This window comes from Labrus mixtus, chromosome 23, assembly GCF_963584025.1.
Source record: "Labrus mixtus chromosome 23, fLabMix1.1, whole genome shotgun sequence".
Classification (NCBI taxonomy): domain Eukaryota; kingdom Metazoa; phylum Chordata; class Actinopteri; order Labriformes; family Labridae; genus Labrus; species Labrus mixtus.
In genome coordinates, this window is record NC_083634.1 from 13,585,188 (window position 1) to 13,606,440 (window position 21,253).

General features: G+C 38.0%; 2 protein-coding genes across 2 annotated transcripts; one reads left to right on the forward strand and one right to left on the reverse strand.

Annotated features, from left to right (window-relative positions):
- Positions 1 to 197: 197 nt before the first annotated feature.
- Positions 198 to 6,339, reverse strand: plaa (phospholipase A2-activating protein). The gene is made up of 14 exons (XM_061031056.1): positions 6,100 to 6,339; positions 5,549 to 5,742; positions 4,649 to 4,749; positions 4,308 to 4,428; positions 3,553 to 3,720; positions 3,256 to 3,391; positions 2,858 to 3,027; positions 2,611 to 2,762; positions 2,306 to 2,525; positions 2,139 to 2,204; positions 1,985 to 2,056; positions 1,724 to 1,831; positions 1,334 to 1,504; positions 198 to 891 (listed from the first exon to the last, which is right to left on the reverse strand). The coding sequence occupies exons 1-14, from the start codon at positions 6,246 to 6,248 to the stop codon at positions 323 to 325; spliced, it is 2,397 nt and encodes a 798-aa protein (XP_060887039.1). The 5' UTR covers positions 6,249 to 6,339; the 3' UTR covers positions 198 to 322.
- Positions 6,340 to 8,590: 2,251 nt separating this feature from the next.
- On the forward strand, positions 8,591 to 16,418 carry zdhhc21 (zinc finger DHHC-type palmitoyltransferase 21). The gene is made up of 8 exons (XM_061031843.1): positions 8,591 to 8,662; positions 9,309 to 9,486; positions 9,628 to 9,726; positions 9,862 to 9,973; positions 11,323 to 11,461; positions 11,867 to 11,983; positions 13,001 to 13,044; positions 13,485 to 16,418. The coding sequence occupies exons 2-8, from the start codon at positions 9,333 to 9,335 to the stop codon at positions 13,615 to 13,617; spliced, it is 798 nt and encodes a 265-aa protein (XP_060887826.1). The 5' UTR covers positions 8,591 to 8,662; positions 9,309 to 9,332; the 3' UTR covers positions 13,618 to 16,418.
- Positions 16,419 to 21,253: the final 4,835 nt, after the last annotated feature.

Here is a 21,253-nt window from a genome sequence, read left to right on the forward strand (position 1 = left end):
ATTTACTTTTACCAAGCTTAGCTACATTATTGTTTTGTATCTCAAATAAAAGTGTTTTGCCTGCAAGGAGCATACTCATCTAGCCATCTGGACTGTCACAACATGCTGTTATCATGATGTACCCATCGGTCCAAAGACTAACGTATCTATGGATCTTATCTACATTTGACGCAGTAATAAAAAAGGCTTTGCTCATGCAGATTTTTCATTTCTCCTTTTTTATTGTAGAACATCCAATTATTTAAGTCTCCACCACAAACTGATAAAGCAGATCAGAGTAATAGTAAGAAACAAGTGCTCTTTTTTTTTCTAATCATTTACATCATTGTAGTTCTTTTAAAACTAGCTGGCAGCACTCAGCCACCTTAGACGGATCAGACACTGACGAGTACTTGGAAATCTGAGAGTTGACCCCGAGGGAGCGAGCCAGGTCCTTGGCTGTCTGGTCTGAGGCCACAGTTGTTCCCAAGGCCACCAGCAGCCTAAAAACAGCCTCCTTGTCTTGAATGGTCTCCAAAGCTCGGCTGGCCACTGACAGGCACTGGGCCTTTGCCTCCAGATCTGGTTGGCTGTGCAGGCAGCTAGCGTAGTTAAGCACCAAAGTGGCCAGGGCAATGTGGATGTTCTTATTGCAGACAGAGGCCAACTCAGCAGCACGTGATAGCACCGTTTCACGCTGAGCCATGAGGAGAGCTCGACCGTTCCGGCCACTAAAGCAGTTACACAGAGTCCGCAGGGCTAGCATCTGGTTGGCAGGACGCCCCTCAGGCCTCATCAGGCTCAGCAGGTGGTTGCACAACTGGACTCCCTCTGCCTCGCCACAGAGGCTCTCATTAACCTGGGGGTGTCTCACAGCAAGCCTCATAATGTCCAAGACAGGAAACACAATGTCTAGAGTCCAGGGGAAAGGAAAGGGGAGATTGGTAAGTAAACAGTTTGGAACTCAAGAACCTTAAATCAAACTATTTTTCAAAACATTTAAATACAAGTCTTTAAGATTCTTAAATTTCTACCAATGTTTCTTACAGTTAGGAGTGGGAGGGGCTTAAGAATGGAGGGACAAAGAAGACACGCCTGTATTGGGTAATGATTTACTGTGGTATTCAATTTAACCTCTGTTATTGAAAATAAAATACTTGATTGCAAAAAATGTCAAATACATTAAAACAGGATGACCCTGATGAAGGCCAAAGGTCGAAACGTGACGGTCTAATTTGTTTATAAAGTTGATCTTCATACTACAAGTTTTGCTGGAGCATTTTGACCTCCTTCAGTACTTAAATACATTAAAACAGAAAGAAATAAACCCCTTAAACAAAGGGTTCTGTTGTACCCTCTGGCCAGTGCGAGGCCTTCCAGAGCAGGTTGATCTGTTGGATGGTTAGGGGAGACTTGGAGGAGCAGGGCTCACACACAGACATCAGCAGCCTCTCAACACTTTCCAGGATTTCTTCGGAAAGCTGGTGCTCCTGAGGGGCACCTCCATTCAGCTCCTTCAGCTTGGCTGTTATAGGGAAGAAGACATTGTTGAAATGATATGGCAAGTAAATGTAAATGAACTTTACAGCTCAGCAAAACACTCACAAAAAGGTATTTTACTGACAGTGCACAAAGCGTCACAACAACTTACCATTGGATTTTGAATCTAATATTGACTCCTAAATGGTTTATGGACATCCCTTTTACTATGTCCTAGCCACTTCACTTAAAAACAAATGCTCACCAATGATCTGTGGTGTATTGGCTTGCTCAAAGGTCACACCATCAGTCTTGGGGAAGTAGATGTTGGTTGCCTTCTGTCTGAGAGCCGCTGAAGAGTAGGCACCTCCTCCTGCAGAATAGATAGTAATAAATGAAAACACGCTGTCTTCTACCTTGTTTTATTGAGGAGCAATGTGTCCATAGGTCTACTACTTACTTACCGGCTGGTTTAGTTTATCACGTCAATGTGCAAAAGTAAGACATTCCATTAGTTATCACTCACCTGTGAAGGGATCTGCTACACCAACAGGAGCACTTGGGTTGGGACCAGACCCGGGGATGTAGCGACCAGAGCCTGTTGGTGGGAACTTAGCTGTGAAAAAAGCATCTCTTGTGGTTGTAAGATCGTGACAAATCTTTAAATGAACATCCTGTACCTGTGAAGGGGTCTGCGCCAAAGGCCGACCTTTCATCAGAAGCCCCAGGGATATACCTAGCTCCTCCTGACAATAAAGAGACACAAAGATTGAGAAAAATTTACATTAAGCCTCATAACGTTTACATATTGATATTGATTAGAAAAATATACATTTTTAGGCCTCACCAGTCAAGGGGTCGCCACCAGCCGGCTGCTCTGGACCCACCACGTGTCCTTTGGTGTTTTGGATGATAAAATTGGCAACCTGGTCGAGAAACATGGGGCTGAGATCATTCTTCTGCAAAAAGTTATGGGCTGTAAGCCAGGGGTCCTCTGACACGTTGTAAGGCAGCTTCATGGATGGCCCTCCCTCATTCACATCGATGGTGAAGACGTAGTCGTATTCCTGTGGGGAGATAAGGAGTCTTAAAGAAAATGCTTTAATGTGTGTGTGTGCATGATTTGCCTTGTTAGTAAGCTTCTGGTCTTACCTTTCCTTCATACATCACACTCTTGGAGGTTTGTTGGTTGGAGCCCCCGACGACATCGCCAATTTTCATCCAGCGGCCGTCACTGACGCTCCACTGATATGCCTCCACTTTGTCGTCCTCTTTAATCAGCCGTGTCTGTCCGTCACGATTTCCTGGAGGAAATAATACAAATAAAAAAACATACTGACGCCACCTCGGATGTGCTGTTAAACATCTAGATTAAATAAATGGCCGTCTATTTTCTAACCAGGCTCATCAAGGTGTTCTCTCCCAGGAAGGTCCTCCAGCTTGATGTCTCCTAGATCGCCAGTCTTTGGGTCAATAGTGGCTTTAGAGAGTTCATCCTCGAAGGCCTGCAGGTCCTCTATGCTGGCCATGCGGTCCTCAGCTTCAGTAAACACGCGAATAATACCATCACTGTGGGCAGAGGAGAAGCATCTGGGTTAGCATAAAAGCTACTTCTGATTTCTGCTTATCGGATTACAGTATCTCCATTTGTGAATAAAAGAATGATATCATAAATCAAAGCTGCGAGGAGATAAACACACTTTGTCGTTTCACTTGTTTTTTAGATTTAAAATGAATATATACATTATACGATTATGGATTGACCACAACTTAGCATGCCGATTGCAGTTCTTTTACCTGGCTCCAATGGCTATATCACCATTAGGTAGAATGCAGCAGCACCAGACAGACTGGGCAGGCAGGCGGATAGTCTGAGTGCACTCTCCCTTCTTCCATATCCTCAAAGTCCTGTCCTCTCCTGTGCTTACAAAATCTTAGGGGAAAAGCATCAGTCTGAAGTCAGAGTGAGCCAGCTACCATCTTACAGGAAAAATTGTGGATGCCGACTCAATAAATAAATCAAGCGGCAGCGGTCTGTTACACAGACATTGAAAAGCTCTTGTTCACTTTAAATATTAATATTGATGGACAAACCTTGGTTATTTGGGAAGACAGCCAGGCTGTAGATGTAGTTGGTGTGGCTGTAATAGACCTGTACACATTCGCCCGTCACCAGCCACCTTCTGATACTCGCGTCGTTGCTACAAGAGAAGAACTCAGTGTTGCTGATCACTGCTAGTCCTCTTACACAGTCTTCATGACCTAAAATTAAAGGACAAAAAGTGTTGTTTTAACCTGAAGATCCAGGACCAATAGACAAGACCAATAGACCCCCCCTCCCCCTGAAGCCCCACCGTCCCTTCCTCCTTCACCTTCTGACTCTCTGCACCACACTGAAGCTCCCACTCCCTGGACTCAGAGTCTCCCCCCCCCCCCCCCATAACTAAGTGCAATATATTTATTCTATACCTGTCACCTGCAAATTAATTGTATACTATATTGTATTATTTAATTGTATTTCTTATTTGAATATTTGGTTTTAGTATTTGTATATTTCTGATATTAGGCATCTACAGGCTTGCTCCAACAATATTTCGTTGTACTTGTACAGTGACAATAACATATCTTAAGTGTTTGAATGATAAAGGGTTTAATAAATTAATATTATTAGCTGACATGATACTCAGTTTTCACAAAATAAATCATATTTTATTTGCTGTTGAATGTTTTAAACTACCATTACTGCTGATTTCCCTCCTACTCCATCATCTTTTTTTAATAGGCTCATAACCAGGAAAGCATATGAACTGCTAACAATCACCAGAAGTGCATCACCTTCAAACTCTCACCTGTATAAGTCTTCTCACATCGTCCAGCTTTCCAAAGTTTGATGGTCTTGTCTGCTGATCCAGACAGCATAAGACCTTGTTCAGGTAAGATGACCACTGCCCACACTGCTGCAGAGTGGCCCTGGAGCATAGAAATATGCACAGATTTTGCTGTGTCACCCCCAAATAATTATATCTTTAAAGTCAACACTGAAACATAGATAGAATCAATACTAAGGCATTCAGTAAAAGTTCTAATGTCTTGCACATTCAGTGTCTGGGATGGCAATTTTGACATCTGACGAAAAATGATCCTAAGAAAGATTATAGTAACCTGTAACAGAAAAGAGTATCAAGCCTACCTCTAAGGTCATCATGCACTTCTCATTGAGCCAGACTTTGGCGGTAGTGTCCCAGGAGCCACTCAAAAGTGTCCCAAACTTCCCAGAAGACAGAGTGCAAACTGAGGAGAACATACATGCGTGTATAAGTTAGGACAGGAAAGATTTAAGAGATGCATGACATAATGGCATACAGCATAATAGGGCTGGGCGATATGGACCAAAACTCATATCTCGATATTGTTTAGCTGAATGGCAATACTCGATATATATCGATATGTATTTTATTAACAGTGAAAACACATGGAAAATAAATAAACTACCTGTTTGTGAATTTAAAAAGTAATATTATAAAATAAAAATGTTCCTTAAATACAATAAATGAGAGAGAGAGGAGGAGTAGGGTAAAGAGGGACAGTCAGTCATAATCAGTGAGATGAGAAAAAAGTGACCTGGCACCTCTATAACGTTATTTTTATTTTTAATTTTTTCAACTTCTCTTTATTGTTTTTTTTTTTTTCAAATACAGATAAAAAAATCAAAAATAAATCTGAGACATGATTATTCATACCTCAAACCAACACAAAAATCTAAATAAAAAGATAAGATATAAAAAACACAAGTAAAAAACAAATATAATACCAAAATAATAAGATAAAAAGATTTAAATAGTAATAATAATACAACTTGGAGGATGTCTAGTGCTCTGGATTTTACTAAATTATTATTTTTTCCTGGGGTTGTTTTTGTCTATAACGTTATTTTAATGCAACATAAACTATATTGATATTAACGATATTGTCTTACCCTATATCTTGTTTGAAAATATATCGATATATCTTAGAAACTCGATTTATTTCCCAGCCCTAATACAGCAGATCAAATATGATGTGTAATAAAATACATTAGAGCACAATTCACCTGTATTTTTGTGACCCTTGAGCATGAAAATGGGCTGAGGTTGGTCCAGTGTGAAAACACAAATGTTATTATCATTTCCACCTGTGGCAATAAGTCCTCGAGGATATGTCTCACTTGGTGCAATCATGCAAACACAGGATACAAAGTTGGAGTGGCCAGACATACAGTGCATCTCTGTGAAGCCTCTGTCAGGGCTGAGGAAAGAAGAGGAAACACTTCATAAACAGCCACATGTGCGGGAACTTTAACTCATACACAATAGAACCATAAAGGTGGTGAACTTTTAACAACCACTAGAACATGCGCGCTGCAGTTGAATAAATGACAAAGCTGATTTGACTACACGTTAGCAATGAGCGTGCTAGCTGACTTAGCTGCGACAGTAAGCACGAAAATACAACTTGTTGTTAACTTAAAACAGGGCTGTTGTCCTACTGGCTACAACTGTATGTCAAAACAAATCTCTTTACAACATAGTGACTTAAAAAAACTAAATAAATCGAAGCAAACCACAGCAATTACAAAGTCTGTAGAAGGCTAATGCTAGCTACCTTGAGTTTGGTACCCAGACTCTTCCGGTTCGGTCTCTGGACACTGACACGAAAGCTCCCTCCGGAAAAACAGCTGCTGCGAGTCCCCGAACGTCCATTTCGTGGCCCGGGATGGAGCACCTGAGTTTATATGAGTTGGATGTTGCCATATTTCCCGTAGAACACAATGTAACAACCCCCGTAGTGTTATGCTAAGCGGCGTTGCAAGTCAACAAACACCGGCCGCTAATGCTAGCGGAAGTGGAATGACGTCACTGCTTGTCACTGTCATTCAAATTAATTTAAAAAAAAAATTTGATTAACGAAAAATGTAAGTCATGTTGAATCAAAACATTACCGTTGAGATGTTAATCCCAAAAAATAAATAGTAAATATTTGTATGGATCAAAGGTTGTCAATTCACCGTAGATCACCAGCAGGTGGCAGCAGGTGGTTGGTGCACTACGATTCATCCGAGTCCACAACCATAGACTGTAAATATTACTATTTAATTACTATTAATATAGTATATTAGTCCACAACCATAGACTGTAAATATTACTATTTAATTACTATTAATTACTATTAATATAATATATTAGTCCACAACCATAGACTGTAAATATTACTATTTAATTACTATTAATATATTAGTCCACAACCATAGACTGTAAATATTACTATTTAATTACTATTAATTACTATTAATATAATATATTAGTCCACAACCCACCTGTCCACAAAGCTTCCGTAAACGATCAGGAAATGATAGGAAACTATAATTATTGAAAAAAAAAGAAAAAAAAGCTCAAAGTTTTCCTTTAAAAAGTATATTGGAAAATCAAACTTTAGTTATACTATTGTTTTACTTTATATTTTCATGAAGACATCTGATGAAAAATTAAATCTTTGTAGGGGTGATTTGAAATTTTGCACTGAAATAAATTAAAAAATAATTATAATTATTCAAAATAATTAAAATAAAATAAATTCATGTGGGGGTATCGGGTGTCGTTGGATTTGACAGGTGTTTCATGTCATGTGTCTTGTAAGCTGTTACTGGATGAATTTCTCTCAGGATCTACATCTATCTATGTCTGCTGTCTGTCTCTCTGGTTGTATCCGAATTACAAAGTACCTACTCAATCTGTCAGTAGGCAGTAGGCGGTACATACTATCCGTGCTGTATACTGTTTAGTACCTACTATTGAGTATGCGCGCACAGTAGGCAGATATTTGTTCCTACTTCATCTGATTCATTCAGTATGGAAGTGACGTCATTTACGTTTCCTGAACCGGCCGCATCCACCTGTTTTTTTTTGTTTTTTTTGTTTAGCTTTATTCAAGAAGAGTAATGCTCATATACAGTCAGGTAAACAAAAAACAGTATCACAATGTAAATCAAGTAAAAGACAAATTAAATAACTAAATAACATACAGTACATAAAGACAAGTACAAATGAAAGACAGTAATATACAGAATATAAAGTAAAATAAACAAATAAAGACGCATTTAAATAGTGAAATCATTATTTAAATAGAGGGGGGAAATGTTTTATAATAATGCAGACATTTGTTATATTTTCTGTTGTTAATTAAAAGTAGTGATTTCAGACGGGACTTTAACTCTAGATTAAAAATTGATTCAATTAATCCACGCTCGTTTGTTTTGATTTGGACGTGACGTGACGATTTATGGTTAATTTCGCACAGCATTGTGGGTGGTAAAATACAATTCATTTCCTGAAAGCACGCATCCGATCCATACTGTATGAAACCCGGAAGGTAGTATCCATACTGAAATGTTCAGTATACTGAGGTGGACACAAAAAATGCCTACTGAATGACCACGAGTGTTCAGTATACTGAAACTCCATACAGAAAAGTACTGCATACTGAACTGTGGCTATTCGGAAAGAGCCTCTGTCTGTCAATACCCTTTCTATAAATAATAGTTAACTAGTTCCTCATAAAGAATTAAAAAAAAGACAAGACAGGAGGTATTGAAATATATAAACATATAAACTGATAACTAAGGTATTTTACCTGCTTTTTGTAAACTGTCTCGAGATAACACTTGTTATGAGTTGTTAATAATAATAATAATAATAACTTTATTTATATAGCACCTTTTAAAAACACAGGTTTACAAAGTGCTTTGACAAACAGCAAAAACAAGAACAAACTAAACCAAACACAGAAGAACATAAACAACAGCAAGAATATAACAGATGCAAAATACTAAAAATAATTAAATACAAAAAGTTGACGCTATACAAATACAAATTGATTGATTGATTGATTGATTGATTGATTGATTGATTGATTGATATTAAGGATGAATTAAAAGATTAAATATCTTTAATAACCAATTAAATCTCAAGTATGCCAAGGACGCTATGTCAGGGATCTATAATGTTTTAATTAACTTTTTTGTTTTACTGAAAATACTATATCCGGAAAGTGTTTTATTTTCTTAAATGATAAACCGGAAACGTGATTTTGATTTCAGGTAGTGAAGCTCCTGTCCAGCCCACGGAGGCTTGGATAAGGAAGTAACAACACTGGTGCGTTCGCTGAAAGGGTAAGCCATGCAAAAAAAAAAAGTATATATCTTTTAATTTTAACGTTACGACATCGTGACTGACGTTAAACACGTAGAATTGTGAACATTTTGTACGAAGGTGAGTGATTTAAACAGCGTTAGCCCGGTGATGTTAGCTGACAGTGTGGAGCCAAGCCCATCGCGGCTGTCAGTGTTATCTGTGGTTTGAATGATGGAGCAAGCGAGGTTTAGCAACAACAAGGTGAGAAATGCACAGCAGCAGGGTTAAAGTGGTTCCTTAAGACGATTCAGGCTTTTTTTTTAGATTCGCTGTTAATGTTTAAACATCGGTATAAGGTTGTAAAGGTTGGGCTTGTTTACAGACACCTGCTTTATATCATTGTTATAGGCCTGTGCTGAGGTTTCATCTCATGGTTATCTCGCGAAAAAAGTACTAATATGCCCTCCTCGGTGCATGTAAGATAATGCAATCTAATGGTGCTTTCATGGCGGCTTGCAAATGATTGATATAACAACCACAGAATAACATGTATGTAAAGTGCATGAAGCATAGTGAGAGAGAAGAGGATTGAGCACATGCTACATTTAGTCACCCTATTCCTGTCTTTCATCTGGAGAAGATATCCACATTTCAAATGGCAGATCTGCATCTGTTCATCTCTAGGTTTCCCCTGTAGTCCCAGCAGCCATGAAGCTCCGACTACACTTTGTGGTTGACCCCATGGGCTGGCTGTGTATAAGCGTGGTGTTTGGAATCTGGCTTTACAACACCTTCTTCATTCCCAAACTGGTTCTTCTTCCACATTACAATGAGGGACACATCCCTTGGGCTATAGTTGTTTGTGAGTATTCTTGTTTCAATTTATACAAATTATTTGTTGCCACATTAAATATTAAAACGTAATATTCACAATTGTTTTTATGGGGCAGATGAAATAAAGTCACTGGCGTATCTCACTAGGCAATATTGTGTATTCCTTCAGGTTATTACATAGCATCAGCACTCTGCATAGCGGCCCTATTCAGAGCTTCCACAGCAGATCCGGGCCGTCTTCCTGTGGACCCCAAAATACCTCACTCTGGTATGGATGGAGAAAAGCACAACTCACTATTCTCAATACCATTTTCAAATAATCAACTACTATTGCTCTAGTCAGATTGTGCATTTTTAGCTGTGAATGATGTAATAACCATTAATATTTTTTTATTTTTGACAGAGCGAGAGCACTGGGAGTTGTGCAATAAATGCAACTTAATGAGACCTAAAAGGTCCCACCACTGCAGTCGCTGTGGCCATTGTGTACGCAGGATGGACCACCACTGTCCATGGTAATGATACACACACACACACACACACACACACACACACACACACACACACACACACACAAACACACACACACTCAAGCAGGTTTTACATCACAAACCAGGCACATAAATGAAATGAAATGAATGTATTGAAAACAGGGCTTAAAACTGAAAAATACAGGAAAATAATTGTACCTAATTGTCTTTGTTTGGACTGAGCACTTAAGTTTCATTCTCTGAGCATCAACAGGAGAGGCAGTTGACGCGTGTCACACCCTCTGTTGATTGCAAGCTGAAAATCTGGGGCGGGATTTTTCACGAAGAGCCAAGCTTAAAAGAGTCTGACTCCGAAACTGCCAGCAGAAAACTGTCAGTAACAGAATCGCTACGAGCTGCCAGAGCTGCGGGTCAGTCCTCAGTTCTGTTACTGCTGGACCTGTCACCTGCCTTTGACACAGTCAACCATCAACTCCTCCTATCCACGCTCTCTGAACTTGGCATCTCAGGATCTGCCCTCTGCTGGTTCGTGTCCTACCTCTCTGGGCGGTCCTTTAGAGTGTCATGCACAGCTTATCCACAGGGGTACCTCAAGGGTCAGTGCTTGGTCCCCTTCTCTTCTCCATATACACAAGCTCACTTGGTTCAATAATCCGCTCTCATGGCTTCTCATACTTCCAAACTCCATTTGATCTGCAGAGTCCCTCTGCACCTTTAAGAAAAAGCTAAAGACCCAGCTCTTTCATGAATACCTACTAACATAATGATGATGGTCTCCATATTATTGATGATGATGATGGTTGTGATGATGGTTTTTGTTTGATAACGACGACTTATAAGATGGTTTCTATACTGATTAGAGCTCTCAAGAACTGCAGTCAATGTTGTGCTTTGCCTCTGGTCACTTCCTGTCAGCACCTGTGTGTCCAATCAGACTCAAAGCTGATGGTTTGCTCTTACTGACATTGTTCCCTTTTTTCTAGATCCTTGCTTGTGTTGTACTTACTCTCTGATGTACGTCGCTTTGGATAAAAGCGTCTGCTAAGTGAATTGTAGAATTGTAGAACCTAAAATTCACACAAACACCCCCAACATCTGAGTATTCACAGCTGGAGTGGTGATCGATTGGGCCTCATATGTATGCCAGTATGTCAAACAAATAAATAGGATGCAGGTCAACATTTGTCTATTAATAACTTCCTACTATTGTTTAAATATATTCTATACATCTTTTAAAATACAAATGGGGTTGTGGCTGCAGATATAGTTCTTGTTCTGTTTTTTATTGCTTTTTTATAACAACTGTACTTCAGACCAGAGAAGTGTAAAACTGATATAAAAATGTTATGAGATACCTGTTTACTCCCTTCTAGGATCAATAACTGTGTGGGAGAAGACAACCACTGGCTCTTCCTGCAGCTCTGTTTCTACGCTCAGGTCCTCAGTTTGTTCACCCTGGTGCTGGACTTCTGCCAGTACTATTACTTCCAGCCACTGGCAGGACTAGATCAGGTACATTTTACAGGAATATCAATAAGTAACATCAGCTAACCTCAGCTGGTTGGGAAAAAAACATATTAAAGTTTACAGACTACATTACAGATGTGCAAATGTTTTGACTCCAAATATTCACAGTACTTAACAGAATCATTTAAAGTGCAAAATATCTGTGATGAAATAAATGATAATAGAATTAAATATACACAACAAAGTCAAAGTGAAAAACCTTTGTTCTCCCTGTATTATCTTGAACCTACTTTGTGTCTCAAAGAGGCAAACACAAGAAAATGTAAACAGACAGTGAATATTTTTTGTAAAACTTGAAAAACAGAAAAGAAGAGGTCATAACGTAGGGCTTTAATGTAAAATTAGAAGTTTTAACACCAAACATGTTTAAATTCTGTTTCCCTCTGCCAGGAGAAATTTACCACACGCCATGAACTGGCTCTGCTGCGTGTCTCAGCGCTCATGGGTTTAGTCATGTTTGGTGGCATGACCAGCTTGTTTTACACTCAGATGACAGGAATCCTCTCTGTGAGTACTGACTAATAACTAATAATGACTTATCATGTTTGAAATTACGTATCCTGCTGTAATTGCTGTACAAATTTGATGTTAAGTGTGACTTGATAGGATCTGGAAAATCAGCATGATGCTTCTTATTGACAGCATCATCTTCCTTTTCTGGCCCATTGAAAGCAGCGTTAGTATTTTCGAGAACAAATCTAGCAGCAGCACACAAAGCTTCAGATAAAACAACACGAAATCACACACAAAAATACAACAATCCATGCCAGTAATGCAGTGATCAATAGAAAAGAAAGCCGAGAGACAGCCCTGGGTCAGGCTGTGCATGATTGTGTGTGTGCCAATGTCTGTAAGCCAGCGGGAGATATTTTGCAAGCTTTCATCAGGAGTTTACTGAAGCAGAAGTGTTCTATATTTAGCCTCCACGATGAGGTGGGGAAACTGGAAGTTTTTATTTTTAAATGAGAATGAGTCCGGATAGAGCCATCTACAGGAGCAACATATTATGGTACAGACTGATACTTATGATACAGGAAAACAGAGCAGCGAGGCAATCTCATGACCCTTAAAGGCAAAGCATTTAGATTCCACCACCAGGGGGCTCTCAATCAATACAATTAGAAGAGATGACGTCAAGGCTGGCCGGGAATCATGGGAGTTCTCTCTGCTACTCCACCCCCCAACCCTGAAAAAGAAACCCGCGTTTACCTTCGTAAATACGACCGGGCAAAACAGATCTGAGGAAGAGAATATGTTTACCGACAGCTTACAATTACATTAACTTTTTTTTTTATCACAGCAGCACATACAGCAACAGTATGGCAGCTTTCAGTAGCAATACCCGCTTCCTTGTCTTGCGGTCTTTGACGTAACATCCGATGTTTCCACGGCAACAATAAACATGACATTGTAATAAAATTCTACATATTGTACGTTTAAGCCAAGGCACAGAACCAACATGATGGAGCAACATTTTGTAAAACAGTTAACTCATTTTGCATTGTTTTCTTTTTCCTCTCACAGGATACAACCACTATTGAGAAAATGGCTAATTTCTCAAGTGAAATGTGAGTCTGCTTCACTCTGTCTGTACTTATGCTTTTAATGTATGATTGTGCTGTGTGTTGTTGTTTTTTTATGTTGTTTATGTGACCTCTTTTGTGTTGTTATGTTGATTAGTTTGCTCTTAGCATTGTTATGTCTTTATTTTAGAGATAGGACAGTGGATAGAGTCAGAAACCAGAGAGAGATTGGGGAACGACTTGTGGGAATGGAGCCACAAGTCGGATTCACTGGGCTTCTGGCGTCCCTGATCTTTCAATTTTTAAACTTGTCCAGTGTCTTTAAATACTTTAAAAGCGCATCTGGCAGCTGGCTCTGCATCATGTTCCTATCGCTCAGAAATATAAAAATGGGTATTACTCCTTTTCAGCTCAGTAAACAAGAGGACTATTCTGGAAATGGCTACAAGTTTTAAAATTATTATTATTTTTTTTTTAAATTACAGATTTGGCTCAAAAAGGTCCTGGCAGTGGGCGCTAGCTGAAGTTTGCGGCACTCGCTGGAAAGTCCTGTGGCTCATACCGCTCCGTAGCAGGCAGCCACTCCAAGCAAACCACCACTTTCGCACCCACGTGTAGGTCTGTACCACTATAGCGCCTCCTACCTGCACAGATGGTAGGAGCTGCCATGATGAAACACTGTATACACACGTATGAATCCATCTGCTCGCCTTCACCGTCCGCTTTCTTTTTTGCTCTGGGAGCTTGGCAGCGGTTTTGGTTTGTCAGTGGATACTGTAAGCTTTTTTTGTTTGTTTTTTTTGCATTTCTCTACAAGAGCAAGACTGGCAGTAAACAAGGTAGAGGAACACCTACAGATGTGATTGGAAAATGATTTTATACTCACTGTGACTGCCACTTTCAGCGTTTTGGAAACCGCTTTTAATGGCTTTTTGCCTCAGAAGGATGGACGTCTTCATCTGAAAGAAGCTGACTAAAGGGATCCCCTCTCAGGTTACTTAAATAAAGAGCCTTTACTACTGACATTTAATCAACTACAGTAACTCCGGTGTGTCTTTCAGAGAGGCAATTTTATTTGTATAAAGTTTGTGCCTTGTTTCTTTTAATTATGTTTTTTTTTTATTTGTCATGCGCAAGTGTATTGTTTGTGCTCGATGTATTCCAGTTTGAAAATTTCATGTGAATCCTGAGGGGATCCGCTGTCAACTGCATTCCTTTAATCGGTGATCCATTGATGATTTGTGAATGTTTTCTTGCATTGATCTAAGAACAATTTATCAGTGAATTGATGTTTTTATGAAGCATGACCACAGAGCAAAGTTTATAACTTGAATCAAATTGAAAGAGGGATCATTTTATGCTGGGTATGAAGATGTATAATAGCAAGCAGAGAGTCTAAAACTTGCAATCAAACATTAGAAACAAGTTTATACTGTTAAGCTAACGTTTCATATATATATCAGAGTCAATTTAGCTGATTAATCACGTTGTTTTCTGTTTGTGGAATCCTTATGAAAAGGGTTCGAGTGTCACATACTATCCTCACAGGATAGGACAGGGTAGTTTTACTTTAAAAAGAAAAGTTTGACATTTAGGGAAATACACTTTAGATTTATACGGTATAATGCCGTACAACACAATTTATTATCCACCTTGGGGAGACTTATCTTGTCCTCCATATATAGTATATAGCTGCCTCCTCAGTAGTATTAATAACTAATTTGGAGAGAAAAAAACAATAAGAGTAAAGAACAATTCACATGTAAACATAGAAGCTCATACTAATGAAGATTTTCAGCTCTTATGGCTGTATGCCAAATATATGCTTAGCTAGCCAAAAGATAGGTAGCTTAGCTTAGTTTATCATATCAGGTATACAATACAAACCCAGAAAAAAACACAGCTTGTTCCTTTTGCAGTTGTTTTAGCTGTTTGTAAGTATAATTCCTTATATTTGGATAAAGATGTTATAGCTGCTTTTGTAATGCTAAGCTATGCTAACTGCCTGCTATGTATGTGTAGCTCCTAACCAAACAGATCTAAAAGTGTTATTTATTTTACTATTCTGACCATGACAGGTAATAAGTTTGGGTTTATTTCCCTAAATGTTAAACTGTTACTTTAAATGAGCCAGTTTAGCGTAAGTTTGCTTTGTCAACTGTAGCACTTGTGCCTGGGCACAAATGGTTATGAAAAGTTTCTGAAGAAAATCGTTTTACATTTTATTCTTTCAGTGCTGCAACTGTTATAGTTGGTATTACTTGTGTCTGATCAAGTGGCTTTATAAATGCTCATCTTCCCCAAAAGCAAATTAACATTAATCTATGGGAGGTGACATTTAACACTGTCACAACACTGCTCATTTATTTATGGTGGTTTTGGCTATAACCCTGTGGTATTGGTATTTTACGGGATTCTTTGACAGGATACTTTAGAAGATAATTCAGTGCATAATAATATTAGCATAGCATGGTGGTTATTGTCTATAAAACCTGGCAATACCATTGCTACGCTTGTATGTAAACAAGGCTTGCCATGTGTGGAGATGTTACAATATCTAAGTAGTTTTAAGTGCCTTTCTAGGTCTTCTTTTTACTCTCGTGTTACACTATCATTATGTTGGTCTCCATGAAGCCAAAGACCTGGGAAAATGTTGCAATAGTCCGCAAGCATTCAGTAAATGCATGTTTCACCAGATTTTAAAGGTAGCGGTTCAATATTATGCACTGATTTTCACATAATCTGTTTCACTAGATCGATATACTCTGAAAACTTTTGAACTCGTTTATTTCATGTGAATCCTTTATTCCTACCATATCTCCAGATTGTTTGTAGTTGCATGGGTATGTTCGTGTTTTTTGCTCAGTGGTTTTTATAACTCAGATTCAGGGTCTTGGATTGTTTGTTTGAATCATTGTGAAATTTTGGTGGGCAAATTTGTATGATTGGTGTTAAAGACAGTGGTACTGATAGATTACATTCTACTTTTTTTATTTATGTTTTTGAAAGCAATAAACATTTTCTGTCAGTAAAGCCATTCTTATTATTACAACAGTAGTTGTATACATACTGTATGTTTAAGTTAACACTTCTACAGCTGCTGTGTATAGTTTTACAATGTTAGATTCAGCCTTAACACTTACGAGAAACAGAATAACACAAAAGGCCTAATTTTGTTTGATTTGATTCAACAGCTGCAGGAGACTGAAGATGCAAGTGTTTTAGAGATGGGTGCTCACTTACTTTCCCTGGAAGTAGTTTACTGGTGTCCCTCAGGGCTCTCAGTTTGGACTTCTGCAGTTTTGTTTACATTGTTCATCTGCTGATTTCAGAATATGTTCTCAAGCTTTATTTTGTTTAATTCAGACCTCAATCAATGGCATAGTTAAGTTTTGTGAATAAAATATAAATACACTATACCATATATATCTTATCAATTTCTCTATGTCTAGAAAGCCTATGAAAAATAGTCAATTGATTTGTTTGGAATACTATAAATGGTGGTCATAGAAAGAATATATATCATATTGGTATTCATACTCTCAATAAATTAGATTCTGTATACTTTTTGAGCCGATTCTTTTCTCCCTTTTTAACTTTCTTTCAGCAACCATATCTGGCTGTAGCTAAAGCTTTTACTGAGGGAATTAGTTCAGCACATTATGTCTGTGTTTACAAAAATAGTATTTTTCAGACCCTGTAGACTTAGCCTTTTACCTTGTTGACCATAGATATCTACATATCCTGGAAGAACAATAAAATACCTTATCATGTGCAAAAGTAAAGTGAATCTATGCTTTACTTTATGAGTAATTTCGAATCCTATTGGACTAGCTAGCAATTATAGGTTGTTTAAATTAGCACAATCCTAGCACATACAATTATATGTAGGTAATTTTCATCATCCATATACAGTACTATACTTTATACTACTAAAGCAATTCCTTGTTAGTTCTTTTGACAATAACTTAAGTTTAGTAGAAAAGCTAGAAGTGTGTGCAATTTTAGCTTTCTCCATCTTTAAGTAAATCAATCAATCTTTAACTGTGTAGCGCCAATTCATAACAAATGTTATCTCAAGACACAAAAAATAACAGGTTGAGACCATATATTATATACAAAGACCCAACATTAATCCACCATGAGCAAAGCACTTGGTAACATTTAGCAAAGTTACAGTGGCAAGAAAAGACTGCCCTTTAAGAGGCAGAAACTTTGAGCAGAACCAGACTCATGCTGAACAGCCATCTGCCGCATCTATTGGTGGGCTTTTAAAGTGGGATAGAGAGAAATGCAGAAAGAAAGAAGGAAAAAACTCCTTTTAAACTCCATCAAGGAAATACAGTCTTGTGAAATGATCTTTGCATGATGTATGGACAATGGTAAGTATGAGGACATTCCTCTAGAAGAGCAATTCAAAAACAGAAATAGATGAAGAATATTGCTTACCCTTGTAAATTAAAGGGTAAAGGCACATTTTAAGTAAAGTATGTAATGTCAAACTTGACAACAATGATGCCTCTTTCTTTTTTCAACATGATTCTTTGGGCTTTTCTACCTTTATATGGATAGGACAGTGGATACAGTAGGAAATCTGGGAGAGAGAATGAGTAATGACATGCAGTTAAGGAGCTGCAGGTCACACTTAAACCTGGGCTGCTCACTCGAAGGACTATAGTCTGGGTCACGACATATCCGTTATGCCATCTGCACCTGACAACAGTGATTCCTGTGTCCTTTTTAGCACACTTAAAAAATCTTGAATAAGGAAATAGTATTGGCTGATAAATGTAAACTATTATGTAGACAGACTCACTGCCAATGTACCAACACCTTAGAGATGTTTTCTGCTCTGGACAGTATGACATTTACTTTAATCAAAAGATGATTTTTTTGTTGTCGTTTTCATTCAATTTTGGAGTAAATCCCCTCCTTGCTGCATCAAACTCAGACTGCCTGCATGGTTTATCTGCTGGTTGTTTCTCTGAGTATATGTTTCACAATAAGATCCCAAGCAGTCGCTCCGGTCATTGTCCTGAATAGTTGTTAAGTTTCAGTGAGGCGTGTGTAATGTGTGCATGATCCGTGAATATGAGCTGTGTGTGCTGTCTTCGAATGGTTACATGTTTAAAACCAACACCTAACACAAAGCCACCACCCACACCAACGCATACTCATACATTGGGTATTGCTCTGAGCAACTTCAACCTACTCTGTACTTTACCAATAAAACAATCTTTGATTTCTTCATGTCCTACTCGCACAGAAAACTGAGAGATGAGGGCGAGAATTATTTTGTTATTTCATTATTTTGTTAGCTTAATAACTACTAACTGGGAATGTATTACCAGTAACTGTATATTTCTAAACTGAGGCATAGTAGTTAACCAATAGTGTTGAATGGTAATATTTTAATCCATACATTTGGTCTTTTGTCATCTGAACAAGACAAAAATGAAAACATGAATTCAACCATTCTTGCTATAAAAAACAGAGACCCCTCCACATCTCTGACACCTTTTGGCTCTTAAACCACAATTTGAATATTCCTTAAATACTCTATCAACAAAAAAGAAACGTTTTACTCTTCAGGTGGATATACAGTCATAAAATAAGTGCTTCTCAGTTCCCTGAAATTGTCAACTGAAATTAGTAAAGAAACATTCAAAAACCATGCAACATTACGCTCTTAGAATAAATGCTATTATTGTTGTTGTTCTGAGAACATAAGCCACAAATTTTTGGTAATGTGTTCAATAAAACAAAGAACATGAGCCTGTGTTAAATTTAGGTAGTCAGTTTGGACTTTGTCAGTCAAATTAAAGGAGTCCAGCGTAGATAATAGCAGCCTGCAGCAGCCCGGGTTAAGTGTGCTCTTAATCTCTGGTAATGGTTGGTCAACTGCACTAATTAAATAAGTGGCCACCTGCTACTTGTACAGTCTATGACATCTGGCTGAACAAAAGAAATAATTAGCCACATGCTTGATAAACATAAACTATGCTTGAAACAGTTATCTCTCAGATACAAGGCTGTTTACCTGTCTAGGATTGGTGTTAGTGGCTTGGCGTGTTCTGCGGCCTTTTTGCCAAGCCGAGACACGGATTAAGTCTCCAAGATGGAAGACAGAAATTATTATCCGATTACTAATTATGAGTAGAATGATCATTTTTTTTTATTTCTATCCATATGGGACGTATGCCATTCCAAACCCCCAGTTCTGCTTTGCCATGCTGTGTTTGTTAATGCAGTGCGGAAGTAAAGATCCAACACATTTAAAATAAAATGTTCAGTTATTGTGATTTATATTTCTTATTATTCAGAAAATCTAAAATATCCTGTATGTATAAAACGGTACACCCCGCATTTCCCTTTGACTCTCTGATTCCACTTTAACATAGTAAGTATTGTAGCCTTTTCTGCACTGTTAATAAAGAAATAATTAGATTTTTTAGACCTCAGCGAGTCATCTGAGTGGGTATCCAGTAGCAGGTGTCTGCCGCGTTCCTCCATTTTCAGCTCCACAGCTGAACTTCCTGAACACGGAGGTATTGATTGGCCTATTGATTTTCCTAAATACGCTCTCATTGTAGAAAGTAGAAATCCAATTAAAAGTTGAACTTGAAACTGAAACAGTTAATCCAATCAAGACGATGAAATGTATCGATTTTACCCTCAAAATCAATAAGGTGCATGCGGCAAAAGCGTGAGCTCGGCCCTCAACGTTTGCTTTTTAAGGCCCTCACAGACTCCACTGCTGTGTAGCTTACTGTATGGATAAAGACAATACTAATACTGGCAAAGTGCAGTATATATTCAAATATACGTTGTAATTTCTTCTGATATTATTATATCAAGACTGCGCTTGGCTATTAGGAAATGTGAATTTGTATGTTTTATGAGGATGAAAAATATTGAAATGTAAAGCTCCTTTATGTCACCACATGAGGACAAATGTCATGATTTTTAAGTAATATGGGCTTTAAATGAACATATATATTCCATCTGTTGGCAAAAGAAATGTATGATATGTTAATGTATAAAATATCAATCAGTCAGTTCATATCCAATTAGACTCCAGAGGATGAGCTCGCATTTAGACATCTTAAAATCAAATACAGAAGAACGTCATAAACCCCCTGAGGTCTAAGGCATTTTCTTTAACAAATCTTTTAGCTCCTGGTCTACTTCTGTTAAAAGGCACGTTTAATCTTGCCAGAGTAATGCTCAACAATTAAATATAGGCTACATCATCGTTCAGGACAACCTGGGGAATCAGAATATCTATCCCCCAAGGATGTCAGATGAAGTCCCAATAAATGATTCATTATTGTACCATAAATTCAAAATGAACATAAAAGTGAAGTGACATTTCACGAATATATGTTGAAATAAAAAGTAAAACAACAAGGACTATGACATTTGGCCTCCTAAATGGGTTCTCCTATGTCCTGGTGATCAGGGGGAAGTGAAATAAATACTGTAGCTGTCATAGATCAAAAACCCTATAGCCATTTATTTGAGAAAATCCCCAGATGACTTTAGTCTAGAATATTAGTTTTGCCATTACTGTAAGAAATCAGTTTCTGTAGTGACCGAGACGGCCGTAACCCACTCCTTGACCTTCTGATATGTCAAGGGAGGTCAGAGAGTGTAAAAAGTACTTATTCAATTCAAATGACAATCTACACATTATTTCTGTTTTGTAAAAAAGAGCACAGATCTACAGATACTAGAATAAGCTGAATATAAAGAATACATTCAAGACAGTTCTATCTTTCATATTTCTGTGCTGAGAGCAGGTGTGTGAGGTCTGTTTCAGGTTGCACTGGCTTCTCATTGGCCCTTACATGTCAGCTGATCAAAGATACGATAACCAAGATGGCAATTGGCAACAATTTAACCAAAATTAAAGTATACATTAATCATTACGGATTACATACATTTGTGGGAGGATTGGATTCTAATACTCACTGAATATACACTGATCTTCTCAGTGGCATAGATGTGTGTGAATTCATTTGGAGGGGTATTGCAAAAATGTACAAAATACTAAGTGCACATGCATCCAGACAACATCACTTGTATCACAGAGTAAATAAAAAGTATGGATGCATGTCTGCTTAGGGTTTCCGTAACAATGTAATGTAGCACATTGTACCTGCCAATGGTCAAAATTTGATTTTTTTTTTTGTATCAGGTAGAAACATTATTTTAGGCATATTTTTTTGGAGGTGTTTAAGATTAGAAAAAA

Excerpts from the sequence above, each read along its gene's own strand:
- plaa (XM_061031056.1), bottom strand. The coding sequence starts at position 6,248 with ATGGCAACATCCAACTCATATAAACTCAGGTGCTCCATCCCGGGCCAC. Across the intron at positions 1,832-1,984 it reads TGTAGCAGATCCCTTCACAG|GAGGAGGTGCCTACTCTTCA; the intron begins GTGAGTGATAAC and ends TCTATTCTGCAG. Across the intron at positions 892-1,333 it reads GGCCTCGCACTGGCCAGAGG|ACATTGTGTTTCCTGTCTTG; the intron begins GTACAACAGAAC and ends CCTGGACTCTAG.
- zdhhc21 (XM_061031843.1), top strand. The coding sequence starts at position 9,333 with ATGAAGCTCCGACTACACTTTGTGGTTGACCCCATGGGCTGGCTGTGT. Across the intron at positions 11,462-11,866 it reads CACTGGCAGGACTAGATCAG|GAGAAATTTACCACACGCCA; the intron begins GTACATTTTACA and ends TCCCTCTGCCAG. Across the intron at positions 11,984-13,000 it reads AGATGACAGGAATCCTCTCT|GATACAACCACTATTGAGAA; the intron begins GTGAGTACTGAC and ends TTCCTCTCACAG.